The sequence below is a fragment of the Anarhichas minor genome, unplaced genomic scaffold (genome assembly GCF_050575085.1).
Source record: "Anarhichas minor isolate MPS153535 unplaced genomic scaffold, ASM5057508v1 ptg000018l, whole genome shotgun sequence".
Lineage (NCBI taxonomy): Eukaryota > Metazoa > Chordata > Actinopteri > Perciformes > Anarhichadidae > Anarhichas > Anarhichas minor.
In genome coordinates, this window is record NW_027466464.1 from 9,313,841 (window position 1) to 9,329,777 (window position 15,937).

At 33.7% G+C, this 15,937-nt stretch overlaps 3 protein-coding genes across 9 annotated transcripts in view; 1 reads left to right on the plus strand and 2 right to left on the minus strand.

Moving 5' to 3' along the window:
* Positions 1-15,937, plus strand: part of LOC142952599 (uncharacterized) — a 76,302-nt gene that overhangs the window by 35,732 nt on the left and 24,633 nt on the right. For 4 of the 7 annotated variants that reach the window (XR_012954687.1, XR_012954686.1, XR_012954684.1 and 1 more), the window contains exons 25-28: positions 406-470; positions 2,688-2,760; positions 4,210-4,226; positions 4,664-4,726. The gene's annotated coding sequence lies outside the window, so the exon portion shown is untranslated. Of the gene's footprint in view, positions 1-405; positions 471-1,132; positions 1,431-2,687; positions 2,761-4,209; positions 4,227-4,663; positions 4,727-15,937 lie in introns of all 7 variants that reach the window. The other 3 variants (XR_012954688.1, XR_012954690.1, XR_012954689.1) reach the window with 3 other exon arrangements.
* LOC142952607 (trace amine-associated receptor 13c-like) lies at positions 23-2,193 on the minus strand. The gene has a single exon (XM_076094428.1). It carries the CDS (start codon positions 1,553-1,555, stop codon positions 569-571), a length of 987 nt encoding a protein of 328 aa, XP_075950543.1. The 5' UTR covers positions 1,556-2,193; the 3' UTR covers positions 23-568.
* Positions 4,890-9,773, minus strand: LOC142952604 (trace amine-associated receptor 13c-like). Its single transcript, XM_076094424.1, has one exon. It carries the CDS (start codon positions 5,973-5,975, stop codon positions 4,989-4,991), a length of 987 nt encoding a protein of 328 aa, XP_075950539.1. The 5' UTR covers positions 5,976-9,773; the 3' UTR covers positions 4,890-4,988.

Genomic DNA, 15,937 nt, shown 5'->3' on the forward strand with positions numbered 1-15,937 from the left:
ATGGATGAATAACACACAAAAGTATAGTTCTGTATTTGACTTTTATTATTGCAATGTCAGTTTTTGCATGGCAGTAATTTACACATTAAACACAACTACAGCATGGCAGAGATGTAAAATTGCAGGCTTATATTTGTTCACTTGCTACAGGAAATAAATCATGTCAGAGTCAAAAACAGCACAGAGAAGCAGCCATAAAAGTTCTGTTAGATCATACCAGACTCAACATCTTTGAGTGGAGATTATTCCCAGTTTAAAAAACACAACAGTAATGAGGAAGTAGAGGAACTTTGCAATAAAAGGGAAATGTTGCTGACGTTTTTAAATCCGATATGATACAAAAAATGATAGAAAATTCTTGTCACTTTATAATATTGCATTCATCTTATGTGTAATGTTTTTCAGCAGCATGTGACAGAATAAGAAAGTCCGCAGCTGAAGCCACTGTCTAGTGCATTGAGGACCACACAGTGAGTAATCAGACCACTCACACACACACACACACACAGGTGATACAGACATAATGTTTCATTGGAACTGAAAAGTGACCAAACACAGATCATTTAGTCTACAGGATCCTGTCCTGCTGAGAGTGAGGCTGCAGTATTTTCAGTGTGATGATGAGTTTGATAGCTTTTCTAAACCAGGGGTAGAACAGAGCATAAATCAGAGGGTTCAAACAGGAGTTAATTAGCAAGATCCAAGACAACACTGCAAAGAATGACAAGCTATTGGAGGACTCCTTGCCTGCTAGAGAGGGATAGTAATACGGGCAGAAGCACATTAGAAACACAGCTATCACAATCCCAAGAGTCCTGGCTGCCTTCCTCTCTGATCTTTTAGCGGTTGGAGCTAACGTAACAGTTGTAGCAGCGGTCTGCAACCGAATGACGCGCAGCTGAGAAATGGCAACAATAAACACCCTCATATAGAGAACAACCATGACAGCACAGGGCCCAACAAAGGTGATAAAAAGGTCAACAGTTCCTGAGATTTGGCTGATGACCAACACACACTCCCCGTGGCAGGAGTTGAACCTATCCGGCTGCCCTAAGTGTCCCATCAAAAGCCAGCCGTTGTAGAGAAGAGAACAAGCCCAACATATACAGATACATGTTTTAACTCTGTTCAGGGTGATCTTTGTGGCATAGAGCAGTGGGTTACAGATAGCCACATAACGGTCTATGGATATGAGCACCATGCTGCCCACAGAGGCAGAGACCAGACAGAAAGAAACATAAGGAGTCAGAGCACACATCACCTCTCCCAGCAGCCAGCATGTCTCCACTGAGCGCAGGCCTTCGATGGGCATCACCAGCAGCCCCACCATCAGGTCAGACACGGCCAGAGACAGGAGCAGGGTGTTGGTCGGGGTGTGGAGCTGCCGGAAGTGGGAGATGGAGATGACGACGAGCAGGTTGAGAGTCACGGTGAGCAGAGAGACGGAGGCCAGCAGGGTGTAGAGCAGAGCAGTCTCGGAGCGGGGTTTAGGCAGCCGCCTGCAGGAGGAGTTGAGGTTGGGAAAGCAGAACAGAGAGCCCTCGGTGCTGTCCATCAGGGAGGAGGGAAGCAGGGATGAGAAGTTATACTCTCTACTAGACAGCTGATTTATCCTCCTAATCTCCCTCCCACTTTTACAATCAAAGAGATGATGTAACTTCTGTCCCCCTCATCGTCATCTTAAAGGTCATTAACCCCTCTCTAGTTTATCTTTTCACACTTATCTTTAGTTTTTTCACTCATACATTGTGTGTCAACGTACCACTTTCAGATCAGACATAAGGTCCCATATTGTAAAAAGTGAGATTTTCATGAATTTTTGTTGTTTTTTTTAAATTATAAAGCAGCACCAAGTGCTGTGAAAGTCTCGAAACGCTACACAAATTGTGCCTTTAAACGAGCTATTAGGTTTATTCCCGGTTGCAATGTGTGTGTGAATGACATCAGCTGACAGGAAGTAAACATGGACCCAAACTGCCTAGCAGTTCTGCTGAATACAGATGGTGAATTCAGGTGTATTCAAACAGACAGTATGATTAAAAACAAAGAGTTTTATGAACATTAAAGCATGTCAACATGTTCTAGTAGAAACCCAAAATACGAGAATGAACCTGGAAATGAGCACAATATGTGTCCTTTAAGCCGTCTAAAAACACATAGCTAGAGCTAGAGGAGAAATGAATACCACTTTAAACGAATAGAATTACGGGCTCTAAGATGTGGTGAAAGCTCCCCATCCTCTGGACCACCCAGGCCTCCTGCTGTGGAACAAACAGCACCACGGTGTTCATGGGTAAGCGGGAGGCCCATCGTTGCTGGACTGGAGTCGGCCACAGTCTGGGCACCGTCCGCTGGGAGTTCTGCAGAGACAGAAGACACATAGTGACGTACAAATCAGTTAATCTGTCCCGATTATACCCACATTTACCTCTAAGATCTCCTACTACTGCTTCCTACGGTTAGGGTGGAGTCTTTGGTTAATGAGATGAATCTATATAATTTCCCCCAATGTTTCATGTATGTTAATATTGTAAAATAGCTCTTTTACTATTTGGTGGTGGTTGCAAGAGGTTGAAAGTTATTATGTGTGACAAGATTATTTTTATTTTCCTTGAGCAAATGTTGCGGTTGTGGATAATTGTAGAAAATGTTTTTAAATTATATTCAAGTTTCTGGGTTATGTTTAGTGTCCAAGTGCTTCCGGTTAATGACGTCATCCCGTAAATGCGTGGCCTCTAATTGCCGCAGGTGAAATGTAAGGTGAGTTATTTGATCGATTACAAGGTCTAAACTAGTAGTAGTGCAGTAACGTTACAGATATATATATATATTTAAAGGGTTTAGATATAAATCGCAGTGTTTATTGATACAAATGCACATATAGAAAGCTTAAATGTCAGGTGCTAGCGGTTGAAATAACTGTCGAACGTAAAGTGACTGCTCCAGCTAAAGCATCGGGCTAAAGTTAGCATGCAGCTAGTTAGCATGCAGTTAGCTAGCCAACCTTTCAACCAGCACAAAAAGACTGTTGGTGTCAAATAAACAGTGTCTTTACCTTAAAAACGGCGCCTCCAGCCTGACACAATGTCCGTAACATGCTTTCAATAAAAGCAGTTAAATGATATTCACGGTTACATAAAGGTTAATTAAGGTGTTAAATCCAGATTGTCCCCATTGCTGTCAACAGCGTTAGCTTTAAATGTCACAGCGCAACACCGCCCCCTATTGTCTCGAGGACTGCACTGCAGCTGAGTATGTGATTATGATAGTAAAACAATAGTGTGATTATGATAATAAAACAATAGTGTGATTATGATAATAAAACAATAGTGTGATTATGATCGTAAAACTATAGTGTGATTATGAAAATAAATAAAACAATAGTGTGATTATGATAATAAAACAATAGTGTGATTATGATAATAAAACAATAGTGATTATGATAATAAAACAATAGTGATTATGATAATAAAACAATAGTGTGATTATAATAGTAAAACTATAGTGTGATTATAATAGTAAAACAATAGTGTGTAACCTTTGCCTCTTATAGTATTAAGGACAGGCTATAAGATTATTTTTCTTGTTATGTCTCCAACAACATAATGCACAATAGTACAACATGCAATTATAATAATGATATAATAATAATACAATAATAATACTATTCTATTTAATGTATTTACTGTGCAATTTTTATATTTAATATTTAATATTTATTACTGTTATTTTTATTGTATATATTGTGCATTTTTATGCTTCATATTGTTATTGTTTACTCTGTTATTTTGATTGCTTAAGTATATTTTTTCTGCTATAAACAAATGTCCCCTTGTAGGATGAATAAAGTATCTATTATGAATTTGTATATTTTGATTTAACTGTTACACTCAAGGCACTTCTTTTTTTATGTCTTTACAGATGTATTTTTTTATTTCTCTCTATATCTATATATATATATATATATATATCTATATCTATCTATCTATCTATTACTTTTTGTTCGGTAGCAAAATGGGACAACAATCTGCATTTTGTTGTGCAGCCCTGTTGTACAATGAAAATAGCAACACTTGTAATCTTGAAACGAGAACACATTTAAAGCACTGCTGTCTTAATACACGTTTCAAAGAGATATATAGATCTATCATTTATATTTTGCCATTTCAAATGAAATGTAATAACTATTTTCTCAAACATTATTTGCAGGCTTTGTTCACAGACAGGTGAGAAATCCAACTTTACACTTACATCTATGGATGAATAACACACAAAAGTATAGTTCTGTATTTGACTTTTATTATTGCAATGTCAGTTTTTGCATGGCAGTAATTTACACATTAAACACAACTACAGCATGGCAGAGATGTAAAATTGCAGGCTTATATTTGTTCACTTGCTACAGGAAATAAATCATGTCAGAGTCAAAAACAGCACAGAGAAGCAGCCATAAAAGTTCTGTTAGATCATACCAGACTCAACATCTTTGAGTGGAGATTATTCCCAGTTTAAAAAACACAACAGTAATGAGGAAGTAGAGGAACTTTGCAATAAAAGGGAAATGTTGCTGACGTTTTTAAATCCGATATGATACAAAAAATGATAGAAAATTCTTGTCACTTTATAATATTGCATTCATCTTATGTGTAATGATGTTTTTCAGCAGCGTGACAGAATAAGAAAGTCTGCACCTGAAGCCACTGTCTAGAGCATTGAGGACCACACAGTGAGTAATAAATATACACACACACACACATATATATATATATATATATATATATATATATATATATATATATATATATATATATATATATATATATATATATATATATATATATATATACATATATATATATATATATACATATACATATATATATATATATATACATACATACATACATACATACATACACACACACACAGGTGATACAGACATAATGTTTCATTGAAACTGAAAAGTGACCAAACACAGATCATTTAGTCTACAGGATCCTGTCCTGCTGAGAGTGAGGCTGCAGTATTTTCAGTGTGATGATGAGTTTGATAGCTTTTCTAAACCAGGGGTAGAACAGAGCATAAATCAGAGGGTTCAAACAGGAGTTAATTAGCATGATCCAAAACAACACTGCAAAGAATGACAAGCTATTGGAGGTGTCCTTGCCTGCTAGAGAGGGATAGTAATTCGGGCAGAAGCACATTAGAAACACAGCTATCACAATCCCAAGAGTCCTGGCTGCCTTCCTCTCTGATCTTTTAGCGGTTGGATCTAACGTAACAGTTGTAGCAGCGGTCTGCAACCGAATGACACGCAGCTGAGAAATGGCAACAATAAACACCCTCATATAGAGAACAACCATGACAGTACAGGGCCCAACAAAGGTGATAAAAAGGTCAACAGTTCCTGAGATGTGGCTGATGACCACCACACACTCCCCGTGGCAGGAGTTGAAGCTGTCCGGCTGACTTAAGTGTCCCATCAAAAGCCAGCCGTTGTAGAGAAGAGAACAAGCCCAACATATACAGATACATGTTTTAACTCTGTTCAGGGTGATCTTTGTGGCATAGAGCAGTGGGTCACAGATAGCAACATAACGGTCTATGGATATGAGCACCATGCTGCCCACAGAGGCAGAGACCAGACAGGAAGAAACATAAGGAGTCAGAGCACACATCACCTCTCCCAGCAGCCAGCATGTCTCCACGTAGCGCAGGCCTTCCATGGGCATCACCAGCAGCCCCACCATCAGGTCGGACACGGCCAGAGACAGGAGCAGGGTGTTGGTCGGGGTGTGGAGCTGCCGGAAGTGGGAGATGGAGATGACGACGAGTATGTTGAGAGTCACGGTGAGCAGAGAGACGGAGGCCAGCAGGGTGTAGAGCAGAGCAGTCTCGGAGCGGGGTTTAGGCAGCCGCCTGCAGGAGGAGTTGAGGTTGGGAAAGCAGAGCAGAGAGCCCTCGGTGCTGTCCATCAGGGAGGAGGGAAGCAGGGATGAGAAGTTATACTCTCTACTAGACAGCTGATTTATCCTCCTAATCTCCCTCCCACTTATACAATCAAAGAGATGATGTAACTTCTGTCCCCCTCATCATCATCTTAAAGGTCATTAACCCCTCTCTAGTTTATCTTTTCACACTTATCTTTAGTTTTTTCACTCATACATTGTGTGTCAACCTACCACTTTCAGATAAGACATAAGGTCCCATTTTATAAAAAGTGAGATTTTCATGTATTTTTATTATAAAGCAGCACCAAGTGCTGTATAAATACTGTGAAAGTCTGGAAACGCTATGCAAATTGTGCTTTTAAACGAGCAATTAGGTTTATACCCGGTTGCAGTGCGTGTGTGAATGACATCAGCTGATAGGAAGTAAACATGGACCCAAACTGCCTCGCAGTTCCGCTGAAGACAGATGGTGAATTCAGGTGTATTCAAACAGACAGTATGATAAAAACAAAGAGTTTTATGAACATTAAAGCATGTAAACATGTTCTAGTAGAAACCCAAATTACCAGCATAGGAATGGTGTTTTATGTTCAATATGTTGTAGTTTTTAGTGTATTATATAGTTCAAAGTTGTACGGCAAGCGCACTGCCCCCATGTCAAAACTAACCTTTAACCTTAAGCACAAAGTAGACCCATGTCAAATGTAATAATGACAGGAGGAGGTACTACCAGAATTGTTAGCTGGAATGTCAAAGGACTAAATGGCCCCATTAAAAGAGCTAGGGTCTTTGCTCACCTGAAAAAACTCAAGGCTGAAATAATTTTCCTACAAGAGACGCATTTATCAACAGCAAACCAAGTTAGATTACGAAAACCCTGGGTTGGTCAAATCTTCCACTCTAACTTTAATAGTAAATCAAGGGGCGTGGCTATCCTTCTTCATAAAAAAGTACAATTCACTGCAGCAGACATCATCTCAGACCCAAACGGCCGTTATATTATAATTTCAGGTTCACTCTTCCACACACCAGTGATACTTGTTAATGTATATGCTCCTAACTGGGATGATGAAGACTTCATAAAGAAAATTATCTCCAGTCTTCCTACCCTAAATTCTTATAATTTAATATTTGGAGGAGATCTAAACTGCTTAATCAATCCCAGTCTGGACAGATCAAACCCTACTTTAAAACCACCTTCAAAAATGGCAAAAACCTTGTTGGCTTTCATGGATCAGGTTGGATGTGTGGATCCCTGGAGGTTTCGGAACCCCACCGATAAGACTTTTTCTTTCTACTCACATACCCACCAGTCCTACTCTCGAATAGATTATTTTTTTATTGATAAAACCCTCCTTCCTTCAGTGGCTAATACAGAATACTCTGCAATAGTAGAGTCTGACCATGCACCAGTAATTCTAGATCTATCATTTAATCTCTTACAGAAACCCCGTCCTGTATGGAGGTTTAACTCTCTTCTGCTTGGGGATAAGACATTTTGTGAGTTGATAAACGGAGTCATTGATGAGTTTATTATGAACAACCAAATAGACGGCGTATCCCCTTCTCTTCTGTGGGAGACCCTTAAAGCGGTCATTAGGGGTGAAATCATAGCCTTTTCATCGTTGCAAAACAAATTGCGTAGAGAGAAACAGGATCAACTCACCAAATCAATCAGGGACCTAGATTTACAAAACTCAACAACACCATCCCCTGAACTTTCAAAACAAAGATTTAACTTGCAAAAGGAGTACGACTTACTGTCGACAGGCAAAGTAGAAAAACAATTATTACAGGCTCGTGGATTTCAGTACGAACATGGTGAGAAAGCAGGAAGATTGCTAGCACACCAACTCAAAGTTAAATCTACCTCTCAGCAAATATCACAAATTAAAAACATATCTGATGTTGTTACAGTAATTCCATCTGAAATTAATGATACCTTCAGGGATTATTACTCTAATTTATATAAATCAGAAAGCCCACCCAACAACACAGACATGGAAAAGTTCCTTGAGAGTCTTATATTCCCGAATATTGATAACAGCCAAGAAAAGAAACTAGACCAACCATTGAATACAAGCGAAATACTGGGATCAATTAAAGCTATACAAAGCGGCAGAGCACCTGGGCCAGATGGTTTCCCCATTGAATTTTTTAAGGGATTCTCAGATAAACTATTACCACTTTTGCTTGATATGTTCAACGACTCTTTAACCCGAGGTACTCTGCCACAAACCCTGACAAATGCATCAATTACTCTGTTGTTAAAACCCGGGAAAGATGCAAATGAATGTGGATCCTACCGACCAATTTCTCTTCTTAATGTAGATTATAAGATTCTGGCAAAAGCCCTAGCTATGCGTCTGGAAACAACAATTCATGAAGTAATTTCTGAAGACCAAACTGGCTTCATAAGGAATCGCCATTCTTTCAGTAATATCCGCCGCCTTTTCAACGTTATCTACTCCCCTGTGTCTTGTGAGGTCCCAGAGATGGTTATCTCTCTAGATGCAGAAAAGGCATTTGATAGGGTGGAATGGCCATATCTCTTCAGGATTTTGGAAAAGTTTGGTTTTGGTCCTAAATTTGTGGCATGGGTAAAACTCCTCACCTAGCGCCTCTGTCGTCACCACCAATAGATCAAACTCAATTTATACCGAGGTACCCGCCAAGGCTGCCCGTTAAGTCCCTTATTATTTGCCTTAGCTATCAAACCATTATCCATTGCTCTTAAAGCATCCCCTAACATTAAAGGAATTCACAGATGGAGCACTGAGCACAGAGTCTCGCTATATGCTGATGATTTATTCGTTTATATTTCGGACCCGGTGGAATCTGTCCCCGCACTAATTGAAATCCTGAAGCAATTTGGGACATTCTCAGGATATAAATTAAATTTCTCCAAAAGTGAATGCTTCCCTTTAAACAATTTGGCAATAAAGACTCCAGGAATGCAACTGCCTTTCCACAAGTGTGAGTCTGAATTCAAATATCTTGGCATCTATATCACCCGTAAATTTGAGAGTTTATATAATAGGAATTTTTCTCCACTAATCACCAAAATGAAGACAGACTTTGACAGATGGAAAAACATCTATACTTCATTAACAGGCAGAGTTAATTCTGTCAAGATGATTGTTCTACCATGCTTCTTATATCCGTTTCAATGTCTGCCAGTGTTCCTGCCGAAACTCTTTTTTACTACCTTAGATAAGCATATTACAGGCTTCCTATGGGATAATAAACAACCGCGGATACGTAAAGTGATGCTACAAAGACATCGATCTCAAGGTGGACTTTCTCTTCCCAATTTCAGATTGCGACAGCCTGAGAAATTCGAATCTACTTGGGGTCCGATCATACGATACTTTGATGAATTGAAGACTCTCTCATTAGATTCATAAACCATCTCTGTGGCCTTGACCGATTTATCCTGACGTTGTTGTAGGAATTCAGAATAGCAATAACTTCCAATTTCCAGAAACTCATTACTGGTTTGTTTGTCTGTAATACCCTCCTACACAATTTTTACTTTTGTGTATACTTGAGCTACTAATACTGTAATGTGCTTTTTGACAATTGAAGCAGTGCGATTTGTTCTGTGTTGGGGGAATGTTGGGGGGGGGGAGAAAATGACAAATGACATGTGCAATGTATAACTGTGTACTCTGCTTTTGAGAATAAACACAATTTACAAAAAAAAAAGAAACCCAAATTACGAGAATGAACCTGGAAATGAGCACAATATGTGTCCTTTAAGCCGTCTAAAAACACAGCTAGAGCTAGAGGAGAAATGAATACCACTTTAAACGTTTAAACGAATAGAATTACGGGCTCTAAGATGTGATGAAAGCGCCCCATCCTCTGGACCACCCAGGCCTCCTGCTGTGGCACAAACAGCACCACGGTGTTCATGGGTAAGCGGGAGGCCCATCGTTGCTGGACTGGAGTCGGCCACAGTCTGGGCACCGTCCGCTGGGAGTTCTGCAGAGACAGAAGACACATAGTGACGTACAAATCAGTTAATCTGTCCCAATTATACCCTCATTTACCTCTAAGATCTCCTACTACTGCTTCCTACGGTTAGGGTGGAGTCTTTGGTTAATGAGATGAATCTATATAATTTCCCCCAATGTTTCATGTATGTTAATATTGTAAAATAGCTCTTTTACTATTGGTGGTGGTTGCAACAGGTTGAAAGTTATGTCTGACAAGATTATTTTTTTTTCCTTGAACAAATGTTACGGTTGTGGATAATTGTAGAAAATGTTCTGAAATTATATTCAAGTTTCTGGGTTATATTTAGTGCCCAAGTGCTTCCGGTTAATGACGTCATCCCGTAAATGCGTGGCCTCTAAGTGCCGCAGGTGAAATGTAAGGTGAGTTATTTGATCGATTACAAGGTCTAAACTAGTAGTAGTGCAGTAACGTTACAGATATATATATATATTTAAAGGGTTTAGATATAAATCGCAGTGTTTAATGATACAAATGCACACATAGAAAGCTTAAATGTCAGGTGCTAGCGGTTGAAATAACTGGCTAACGTAAAGTGACTGTTCCAGCTAAAGCATAGGGCTAAAGTTAACATGCAGCTAGTTAGCATGCAGCTAGTTAGCCAACCTTTCAACTAGGACAAAAAGACTGTTGGTGTCAAATAAACAGTGTCTTTACCTTAAAAACGTCGCCGCCAGCCTGACACAATGTCCGTAACATGCTTTCAATAAAAGCAGTTAAATATTTACACGGTTACATAAATGTTAAGGTGTTAAATCCAGACTGTTCCCATTGCTGTCAACAGCGTTAGCTTTAAATGTTACAGCGCAACATCGCCCCCTATTGTGTCGGAGGACTGCACTGCAGCTGATTATAGTGTGATTATGATAGTAAAACAATAGTGTGATTATGATAGTAAAACAATAGTGTGATTATGATAATAAAACAGTGTGATTATGATAATAAAACAATAGTGTGATTATGATAATAAAACAATAGTGATTATGATAATAAAACAAGTGATTATGATAATAAAACAAGTGATTATGATAATAAAACAGTGTGATTATGATAATAAAACAATAGTGTGATTATGATAATAAAACAATAGTGTGATTATGATAATAAAACAATAGTGATTATGATAATAAAACTAGTGATTATGATAATAAAACAAGTGTGATTATGATAGTAAAACAATAGTGTGATTATGATAGTAAAACAATAGTGTGATTATGATAATAAAACAGTGTGATTATGATAATAAAACAATAGTGTGATTATGATAGTAAAACAATAGTATGATTATGATAGTAAAACAATAGTGTGATTATAATAAAACAATAGTGATTATGATAATAAAACAGTGTGATTATGATAGTAAAACAATAGTGTGATTATGATAGTAAAACAATAGTGTGATTATGATAAAACAATAGTGTAATTATGATAGTAAAACAATAGTGTGATTATGATAAAACAATAGTGTGATTATGATAATAAAACAATAGTGTGATTATGATAATAAAACAAGTGTGATTATGATAGTAAAACAATAGTGTGATTATGATAGTAAAACAATAGTGTGATTATGATAGTAAAACAATAGTGTGATTATGATAAAACAATAGTGTGATTATGATAATAAAACAATAGTGTGATTATGATAATAAAACTGATTATGATAGTAAAACAATAGTGTGATTATGATAGTAAAACAATAGTGTGATTATGATAGTAAAACAGTGTGATTATGATAATAAAACAATAGTGTGATTATGATAATAAAACAATAGTGATTATGATAATAAAACAAGTGATTATGATAATAAAACAAGTGATTATGATAATAAAACAGTGTGATTATGATAATAAAACAATAGTGTGATTATGATAATAAAACAATAGTGTGATTATGATAATAAAACAATAGTGATTATGATAATAAAACTAGTGATTATGATAATAAAACAAGTGTGATTATGATAGTAAAACAATAGTGTGATTATGATAGTAAAACAATAGTGTGATTATGATAATAAAACAGTGTGATTATGATAATAAAACAATAGTGTGATTATGATAGTAAAACAATAGTATGATTATGATAGTAAAACAATAGTGTGATTATAATAAAACAATAGTGATTATGATAATAAAACAGTGTGATTATGATAGTAAAACAATAGTGTGATTATGATAGTAAAACAATAGTGTGATTATGATAAAACAATAGTGTAATTATGATAGTAAAACAATAGTGTGATTATGATAAAACAATAGTGTGATTATGATAATAAAACAATAGTGTGATTATGATAATAAAACAAGTGTGATTATGATAGTAAAACAATAGTGTGATTATGATAGTAAAACAATAGTGTGATTATGATAGTAAAACAATAGTGTGATTATGATAAAACAATAGTGTGATTATGATAATAAAACAATAGTGTGATTATGATAATAAAACTGTGATTATGATAGTAAAACAATAGTGTGATTATGATAGTAAAACAATAGTGTGATTATGATAGTAAAACAGTGTGATTATGATAATAAAACAATAGTGTGATTATGATAATAAAACAATAGTGATTATGATAATAAAACAAGTGATTATGATAATAAAACAAGTGATTATGATAATAAAACAGTGTGATTATGATAATAAAACAATAGTGTGATTATGATAATAAAACAATAGTGTGATTATGATAATAAAACAATAGTGATTATGATAATAAAACTAGTGATTATGATAATAAAACAAGTGTGATTATGATAGTAAAACAATAGTGTGATTATGATAGTAAAACAATAGTGTGATTATGATAATAAAACAGTGTGATTATGATAATAAAACAATAGTGTGATTATGATAGTAAAACAATAGTATGATTATGATAGTAAAACAATAGTGTGATTATAATAAAACAATAGTGATTATGATAATAAAACAATAGTGTGATTATGATAGTAAAACAATAGTGTGATTATGATAGTAAAACAATAGTGTGATTATGATAAAACAATAGTGTAATTATGATAGTAAAACAATAGTGTGATTATGATAAAACAATAGTGTGATTATGATAATAAAACAATAGTGTGATTATGATAATAAAACAAGTGTGATTATGATAGTAAAACAATAGTGTGATTATGATAGTAAAACAATAGTGTGATTATGATAGTAAAACAATAGTGTGATTATGATAAAACAATAGTGTGATTATGATAATAAAACAATAGTGTGATTATGATAATAAAACAATAGTGTGATTATGATAGTAAAACAATAGTGTGATTATGATAGTAAAACAATAGTGTGATTATGATAGTAAAACAATAGTGTGATTATGATAAAACAATAGTGTGATTATGATAATAAAACAATAGTGTGATTATGATAATAAAACAAGTGTGATTATGATAATAAAACAATAGTGTGATTATGATAGTAAAACAATAGTGTGATTATGATAGTAAAACAATAGTGTGATTATGATAATAAAACAATAGTGTGATTATGATAATAAAACAAGTGTGATTATGATAGTAAAACAATAGTGTGATTATGATAGTAAAACAATAGTGTGATTATGATAGTAAAACAATAGTGTGATTATGATAAAACAATAGTGTGATTATGATAATAAAACAATAGTGTGATTATGATAATAAAACAATAGTGTGATTATGATAGTAAAACAATAGTGTGATTATGATAAAACAATAGTGTGATTATGATAATAAAACAATAGTGTGATTATGATAATAAAACAAGTGTGATTATGATAATAAAACAATAGTGTGATTATGATAGTAAAACAATAGTGTGATTATGATAGTAAAACAATAGTGTGATTATGATAGTAAAACAATAGTGTGATTATGATAATAAAACAATAGTGATTATGATAATAAAACAAGTGTGATTATGATAGTAAAACAATAGTGTGATTATGACAAAACAATAGTGTGATTATGATAGTAAAACAATAGTGTGATTATGATAATAAAACAATAGTGTGATTATGATAATAAAACTACAGTATGATAATAAAACAATAGTGTGATTATGATAATAAAATAGTGTGATTATGATAATAAAACAATAGTGTGATTATGATAATAAAACAATAGTGATTATGATAATAAAACAAGTGATTATGATAGTAAAACAATAGAGTGATTATGATAGTAAAACAATAGTGTGATTATGATAGTAAAACAATAGTGTGATTATGATAATAAAACTGTGATTATGATAATAAAACAATAGTGTGATTATGATAATAAAACAATAGTGATTATGATAATAAAACAAGTGATTATGATAGTAAAACAATAGTGTGATTATGATAGTAAAACAATAGTGTGATTATAATAAAACAATAGTGATTATGATAATAAAACAATAGTGTGATTATGATAGTAAAACAATAGTGTGATTATGATAAAACAATAGTGTAATTATGATAGTAAAACAATAGTGTGATTATGATAATAAAACAATAGTGTGATTATGATAATAAAACAAGTGTGATTATGATAATAAAACAATAGTGTGATTATGATAGTAAAACAATAGTGTGATTATGATAGTAAAACAATAGTGTGATTATGATAATAAAACAATAGTGTGATTATGATAATAAAACTACAGTATGATAATAAAACAATAGTGTGATTATGATAGTAAAACAATAGTGTGATTATGATAAAACAATAGTGTGATTATGATAATAAAACAATAGTGTGATTATGATAATAAAACAAGTGTGATTATGATAATAAAACAATAGTGTGATTATGATAGTAAAACAATAGTGTGATTATGATAGTAAAACAATAGTGTGATTATGATAAAACAATAGTGTGATTATGATAATAAAACAATAGTGATTATGATAATAAAACAAGTGTGATTATGATAGTAAAACAATAGTGTGATTATGATAAAACAATAGTGTGATTATGATAATAAAACAATAGTGTGATTATGATAATAAAACTACAGTATGATAATAAAACAATAGTGTGATTATGATAATAAAATAGTGTGATTATGATAAAACAATAGTGTGATTATGATAGTAAAACAATAGAGTGATTATGATAGTAAAACAATAGTGTGATTATGATAGTAAAACAATAGTGTGATTATGATAATAAAACAGTGTGATTATGATAATAAAACAATAGTGATTATGATAATAAAACAAGTGTGATTATGATAATAAAACAATAGTGTGATTATGATAATAAAACAATAGTGATTATGATAATAAAACAAGTGTGATTATGACAGTAAAACAATAGTGTGATTATGACAAAACAATAGTGTGATTATGATAGTAAAACAATAGTGTGATTATGATAGTAAAACAATAGTGTGATTATGATAAAACAATAGTGTGATTATGATAATAAAACAATAGTGTGATTATGATAATAAAACAAGTGTGATTATGATAATAAAACAATAGTGTGATTATGATAGTAAAACAATAGTGTGATTATGATAGTAAAACAATAGTGTGATTATGATAGTAAAACAATAGTGTGATTATGATAATAAAACAATAGTGTGATTATGATAATAAAACAATAGTGATTATGATAATAAAACAAGTGTGATTATGACAGTAAAACAATAGTGTGATTATGACAAAACAATAGTGTGATTATGATAGTAAAACAATAGTGTGATTATGATAATAAAACAATAGTGTGATTATGATAATAAAACTACAGTATGATAATAAAACAATAGTGTGATTATGATAATAAAATAGTGTGATTATGATAATAAAACAATAGTGTGATTATGATAATAAAACAATAGTGATTATGATAATAAAACAAGTGATTATGATAGTAAAACAATAGAGTGATTATGATAGTAAAACAATAGTGTGATTATGATAGTAAAACAATAGTGTGATTATGATAATAAAACAGTGTGATTATGATAATAA